This window comes from Poecilia latipinna, unplaced genomic scaffold (genome assembly GCF_001443285.1).
Source record: "Poecilia latipinna isolate Pla-1442-1.1 unplaced genomic scaffold, P_latipinna-1.0 Scaffold69, whole genome shotgun sequence".
In the NCBI taxonomy this organism is placed as follows: domain Eukaryota; kingdom Metazoa; phylum Chordata; class Actinopteri; order Cyprinodontiformes; family Poeciliidae; genus Poecilia; species Poecilia latipinna.
This window is the reverse complement of record NW_015112685.1, coordinates 99,881-106,884: the sequence shown is the minus strand read 5'-3', so window position 1 is coordinate 106,884 and position 7,004 is coordinate 99,881. Positions and strand designations below refer to the sequence as shown.

Here is a 7,004-nt window from a genome sequence, read left to right as displayed (position 1 = left end):
AGTGTCATTTAAATAAAAAAAAAAAAAAAAAAAAAAAAAAAAAAAAAAAAAAACTTTCAGACATGCTATGTGTTTAGCCATAGTGAAAGTTATATTTCTAAGACAAAGAAGGGAGTAAAAACACAAACCCAAGTGAAAAAGTATGGAGGCGACAGGATTATGATGTTGGTTTTGTTGTTCTTGTTTGCCAGAGGGACTGGTTCAGTTTCCAAAATATGTGGCCTCATGAGGAAGGAACATTATGTGACGATATTGTAGCAATGTCACTAAACATAAGTGAGAAAGCAAAAGCATGGGTTTGCCAAATGGAAGATTAGTCCAGATTAGTTACAAAATGGCTTAATGACAATGTGTTGTGGAGAGGTTATCACAAAGCCAAAGAGAATATGTGGGTGGAACTGAAAAGCAAGGCAGCCTACAAACCTGACTCATCTACACTACATAAAAAAAATGGTGTGAAAGTGTGCTATTGCATATCAAACCATTTATGGACACAAAAAAAGAGAGGAGAAACAGCCATATTGCGAAATCTTTGCATTTTTATTTATTTAATATTTTTTTTGGTAATTTTTAGGTTGAATTTTTTTTTAAAGATGTCTGAAACATTTGTGGTGGCATCATTTGCTGCTATAGCCTCTAAAAGACCTTGAATAACCAAAGTGCTAGAATAGTTAACATTTCCAATGGCTTCACTCTGTTAGTAAGAATTGTACATCAAAAAGTCTGCTCAGGTGAAAACACTTATCAAACAAAATTGACAAAAAAAATTGATTTTCGAACCATATCAAAGGATCCTCTGTACCCCCTGATTGACACAGCAGTAGAAGGGGATACCATACCTGCACCATACCTGCCTTCTTCTAAAAACACCCACCCTCCAAAAAAAGGAAAATAAGCAGGTCACATTGTATTTGTTTTTTTTTATCCATGTCCACAGCATAGACATCAGCATACTGAGGCTTCGCATCAGTAGAACACCACACTTTAGAACTACATGGGTATCTAATGAAAACCAATACAAAGATGGCTCCTAATATAAAATAAAATCCTCTCAGTGAGCTAGTGAGAACATTTCTATTTCACACTGCATATACAGTCTCTCAAGTCTAAAGAGATCACACAGTTTCAGAGTTAAACACAATTTATTTTTATGCTTAAATTATTGTTTGGATCCATCCAGTGTTTTGTCATACATTATGCTATGTAGAGCTACAATCAAACAAATCCTTTATGTGTCCTTAATGTGTTTTAAACCAAGGAGATATTTCACCTCCCACCCCCTCATGATTATATGTCCAAAAAAAATAATAAAAAAAATAATAATAAAAAAAAATGCCCCAATGCTTCTTCTTTAACACCACACCAGCTGTTAGAAAACCAAATCGACACTCAGCTAAAATGATTACAGTCTAACAGTGTATAGGGACTCCAACACCTTATCGCCAATACACACAGAACGAGTTGAATATTACAGCGAACCAGCCTACAAGCATTTACATTCAGGCCACCTTGTCCTCTAAAGCGGAAGCCGGCCCTCTCTCGGTTTTTCAACACAGACAGACAAGACATCACATCCTCAACAAGCTATATATGTGTTTGTTTGCTTTTTTCACCCCAACCCCCAGCATTAAAAACACGCCAATGGCATCCTTTGCCAGTCCGAAATATAAAACTGGTGACAAGTTTCAGGGCTTTAGGTGTACAGAGATAAAGGGTTTTGTCACTTAAATACAGTGTTTGCAAACTTGTAAAAATTGTACCTAAAATAAGGTGAACAGCATGCATGAAAATATGAGTTACTCTGAAAGGCTGCTTCTTTTTTTTTTTTTTTTTGCAGGATTAGATCAGTTCCCAGGTTGGGAACAGAAAGTTTCTGGAAATTCCCCCACCCCCTTCTCCCTATTAAAATCAAACCAGCTTTTTTTGTGTGTGTACAAACATTAAACCTGCTCTAATAATTAAATATACAAGAACTTGTGAAGTTACAGTCAGATCTTTGAAAGTGGAACTGCTTCTGTAGATTATGAAAGCACTTGAAAAGATCCATCTCCTCAGTGCACTCTTATTACTAACTCGCCCTTTATTTCAGAAGTATACACATAGTCATTTTCTATACAGAAAAAAAGCTCTTTTGTTAGTTTAAGGTTTAAAAAGGAGCAAAAACAAACAAAAAAAGAAAAACATCCCCAAAGAATTTACATCCTGACAGTAATGACTCAAGAAGAAACTATAAGGCGAGTGTTGTAGTCGGGTCAGAAGTGTTTTGTAGGTTATTTTTGTGGTACCATGTCTGCTTTATCCTTTCCTTGAGCATTTGTGCCATCTTTGGTCACAGTTGTGTCTTTGCAGTCTTTTTATTATTATTATTATTATTATTTCCACAGCAAATGATGCTCCTCGAGAAGGTTCTCGCACCACCAGTGGATCCACGGCACAGACTGTTTCACGCAAAACAGGAAGCAGAATCACTGTCTACTGGTCCACTGCAGTCCTCCCCCCCCAAAAAAAAAGAGAGAGAAAGGAACCTCCTGGTCCTCGTGGTGACCAAAAGTGAGTTTTTCATGCTCATGCGTAAATCTGAGAAGGTGTGGCTCCTCTTACGGGATAAACATCATTTGTTTGATGCAGAAATTTTGCAGACTGGACCTTTATTTTAATCCCTCACAATGGATAGAGCTCCCAAAATGGTTGAGCGCTTGATCCCAGGTAACATCTAACGTAGTTCCTGTAAGCCTGCAAGACAAAATATTTTGTGAAATGTTACAGCTGATGTGACCATCTCAAATATACAAATTTCATTGCAAAATTCAGTATAGTTTGTTTTTGTATTGAGACAAAGTGTGGAAAAAGATCAACTTCAGCAAGGCACTGCATGATATTTAATTGGAAGGTGCATGGAGAGGTTCTGCTGCACACTTGACATAATTATGAAAGGGTAAATCTCGACACGTAGTCGCTACCATGACCCTTGTTACTATAGAAACTCTCTTTCTGATTTCACAGCAGCGCCGTTCTGTTTTGAAGCGACATGTCCACAGATGGAATGATTCCCAGCAAACATAAGGGTGAGCAGCAGCTGGGATTAACAGTCTGGCCGGTGGGATAACAAACTCTTTTCGGATGCTACGAGGCTGTTCTGAGTCAGGGATTTGGTGGACAAAAACAGGCATGCAGGGGTATCAGCAACACGATGCAATGCTGAGGTGTGTGCTATCAATAAGCCCTGTTTTCTTTGTAACTGGCTCCTATTCACGCTCACTTAGCGGGGCAGAAAAGTGGCCAGGGGATAAGCAGGCTCAGACCAGTCAGCCTTTTACACTGAGCACAGAGAAACAGACCGAGTACTGTATGTGATTAAATTAGCTTTCTTTCTTTTTCCAATCTCCCAAGGGCTGCTTAAAGTGATAAATTACATATTCATGTTCGATGTGCAAAATTGTTTATTTTTCTATGCGCCTTTAGATGGATCCAATTTTCTGTAGAGTGGTACGAGCCAAACAAAAGAGTTTAAAGGAAGATGGATGGAGCTGAATGCAGGGACACACATCTGAATCAAATGGTGAAGTTTCCTCCTCATTCCCTTGAATGATGTGTTTTTGAAATTTAAAAGCCACATTACAGTGGCTCTGGGTGACTACAGTTACAGTACAGGATGTTCAGCATACCTTAGAAAGGCTAGTTAAAGTCCAGACTTAAAACGAACTGAGAATCGCTGGCAAGAAATGAAAAGTGGAGATCACAGATTTTCTCCTACCGACAAAAACGTCAGTTTCCGGGCTGATAGATGATAGAGACGTACCCCAAAAGACTTGCAGCTGCAACTATTTTACTAAAATAAAAGACTCAAGGGAGTGTAGCATTTTCCTTCCACTTCACAATTATGCACTACTTTATGTTTTTCTAGCCCCCAAAAAATCCTAGTTAAATGCGTTGAAATTTGCGGTTGTGAAGTGACTAACGCTTACGAGGCACTGTAAGCGAATAACTTCATCCAAAAATAATGTTTGGATCACTTTTTGTAATTGAACAGCTCAGCTGGTCTGCTCTGTATGTGGCTGATTGCCAAGCAGCTTCATTGGGATGGAAACTGACTACACAAATCTGCTGTCTGACAAGGGGCTGCTAAAGCCTCAACTTCTGCTAAAGAAAATAAAAGTCAATTAAATAGACATCTGATATTATTCACGACACGCATCCTAACCAGTGATAACAATATTAATGCAAAGTTAGTCTATTTTAGTGCCATCATAAACCGTGATATCCAATTTGCACTAAAAACAAAGCTTGTGGTTCCTGTAACTACATGCCAACCTACTTGCAGTAAAATATGAAAGGAAAAAGGATTACATAATAGAGATATAAGCTGGATATATAACAGATGATATTATATAAATTTGTAAAAAAAAAAAAAAAAGCATTTATTGGTAGACTGTATTTTAATGTACCTGCTAAACCAAACCCATCCCTACGAGAGGTGCTTTTTGTCCCCTGATCGTCTGCATTTCCTCGCTCCATCCCCCTGCTGAAAAACACAAACACACAGAAATCTCCTTAATTAAAACGTCTCCGTCCCTTTAACAGCATGCGACCTCAACATCAATGTGAAACCTCGAACTAGATAGAAAAACACCAGACACCACAGCACACAAAGGCCTCAACCTAAAGGGTTTGGTTTCATGGTGCTTTCATCCAAAGCAAAGGGTTAGTTATAGCTGTGCTACAGAAAATAAACGATTATGACCAACAGCACACCAGCTACGTACCTGAAAGGAAAAAATAACAGATTATGAGCAGGGTTAAAAACAACAAAGTCACAGCACTCATATCGTTATTAACTGGTTAGGCTAGAAGAAAACGGCAAAAACACACGCAGTTCGCATTCTCTGTTGTATTCACATACAGCATGCAAAGCTGCATATCAAATAAAAGCATTTTATCCCCGTGAGATGAAATAATGAGGACAGTAATATTAATGCAATTAACAAGAATGACCCTGCAGAACTGAAGAAGGACCTGATAAAACAGGACTGATTCTTGTTTACCTTAAAGCTGCACACAAACAGACCTGAGCACCTTTTTCTTTTTTAGAAATACTTTTTATTTACATGTACTTGTAACAAGTTTGGGAAAAAATTTTTAAAAAACGATTTTTAATTCTTAGATGTTTTCTCACACAAAAGGGGACTTTTTTTTGGTCACAATTTCAAAAACAGGAAGCCACTGCCATATATGGATGATAATGTCAATTTTGTACACCATCTTTAAACCTGTGATTCTACATGGCTGTTACCAGAAAAAAGAAAAATAGAGCTTACTAACAAAAAAATGTTGTAAGCCATATAAAGTCAATTAAATGTGTGCCTTATAGTTGTGTTAAAAGCTGTTTGTGCTCAGTGCAGCTTTAAGCCAAGCTTTTAATCAGCAGTTAGATCCCCCCAGATTATGACCTCAGAAATCCATACACCCATGTAGATTAACCCTTCAGGAAGAATAATTAAAGGGTTATCTTTGTGCCAACCTCTGACCCATAATCCTGCTGAGTGGGACTGTGGTGAAGGTCACTGTGGCACCTGTCACCGCCTTGGTTTTCTGGAGTGGGAGTTGACACTCGCCGAATTACCTTCCTGATCACCTGCTCAAGGCAGAAAGGCAATGGGATAAATAATCTGCTGTTTCTTGTTTCCTTCTAAAAAGAAAAACAGTACGCACTCTCTCCTGATTTAGAGAGATAAACGATACGTCCGAATGAACGTTGTACATTACTTTTCTACTGATGAGGTTACCGTCGTGGTCCATGTAGTGCTCCTCTGTCACAGACTCGCCCGGGATGTTTTTCGCTTCTTCTCCCTGTAAGTGTTTGCGGTTAGCAAATCATTCTACTTCAGTTCCTGCTACAAAAAGAAGTGAAATAATCCATCACCAACACCACGCTAGAAGAAAACCTCAGAAAACGAGAATGCCCTGCGTTAGTCCTCAGTCAAAAACTGGCGTTAATACAACTGATGACGCATGTGCTCTAATGTTTCTGCTTTAAAAACACAGACACACAAACATGGAGGAAAACCTATCGGGATAGAGACCAAAGCTACAGAGCGCACACCAGAATGAGGCGGGGAACTATAAACTAAACCAAACCAAAGCCCACCAAGCCTGGACTCCAGGCTTTCAGGGTACCTTTATAATGAGACGCCGTCTGTAGATTCTGGTGGTTACAGTCTGTTCTTCCTCTGAACCAGAATCTACACTAACCTGATGTGGAGGAATGGGTTAAAAGATTACAAAACACATACACAAATTTGTCATTTGAAACATTTTGTAGATTTCCTCACTGAGCTCTTACTGGGTTCTGTATTGAACAAGAAAACCGAATATATAGGAGCATCTCAAGTTATGAATTATTTCAGTAATTCTCAAACTCATAAATAGTGCCATTACACCCAGGTGGTATATTTCAACTATTTATTTCTGTTTATTTTCCAGCCATCCGTCACATATTATCTAATGGACATCTGACAAGTCGGGCATTTGTGTAGCCCATAACAATCCTGTACTATAACATCTACGGATGAAAATCACATTTTGCTGGTTTTATGTTGCATTTTATTTATTTTAGCTGTAAGCCACAACCATCAGGTGAAGAATTTTACATCAGGTGAAGAATTTTTCTTTCATTGCAATCCTTTTGCATGATTCCCAAAACAAATATTATTTACTGTAACATCACCTGCACTTTTTTCTCCGACACTGGCGTCCCGTCTTTTCTGCTGTTAGATGAGTCTGATGAGGCGTCCTGAGGTGAGTGTTTCGAGTTATCACCGTTAGGTCTGGACCTCCCTGATTCAGCTCTAGATGAGGAGGTGATGGACTCACTAGAGTTTTCCTGACTGTCGGGTAAAAAAGTAAAAACAAACAAATTTTCATTTCAAAAAGTCAGTGGGTTTTTTTTTTTTTTTTTTTTTTCCCTTTTAAGTCGTACTTAAGGTGCCATTCTGTTGTGTTACACT

The 7,004-nt window shown here is 38.4% G+C and overlaps 1 protein-coding gene across 33 annotated transcripts in view; it reads right to left on the bottom strand.

Moving 5' to 3' along the window:
* Positions 1-922: 922 nt before the first annotated feature.
* Positions 923-7,004, bottom strand: part of LOC106965222 (ankyrin-3-like) — a 95,050-nt gene continuing 88,968 nt past the window's right edge. For 30 of the 33 annotated variants that reach the window (XM_015014308.1, XM_015014284.1, XM_015014293.1 and 27 more), the window contains 6 exons: positions 6,725-6,884; positions 6,175-6,249; positions 5,764-5,847; positions 5,526-5,632; positions 4,446-4,522; positions 923-2,733 (listed from right to left, as the gene is read on the bottom strand). In XM_015014308.1, coding sequence (XP_014869794.1) covers positions 2,714-2,733; positions 4,446-4,522; positions 5,526-5,632; positions 5,764-5,847; positions 6,175-6,249; positions 6,725-6,884 — 523 coding nt within the window. In that variant the 3' untranslated portion in view covers positions 923-2,713. Of the gene's footprint in view, positions 2,734-4,445; positions 4,523-5,518; positions 5,633-5,763; positions 5,848-6,174; positions 6,250-6,724; positions 6,885-7,004 lie in introns of all 33 variants that reach the window. The other 3 variants (XM_015061239.1, XM_015061280.1, XM_015014269.1) reach the window with 3 other exon arrangements.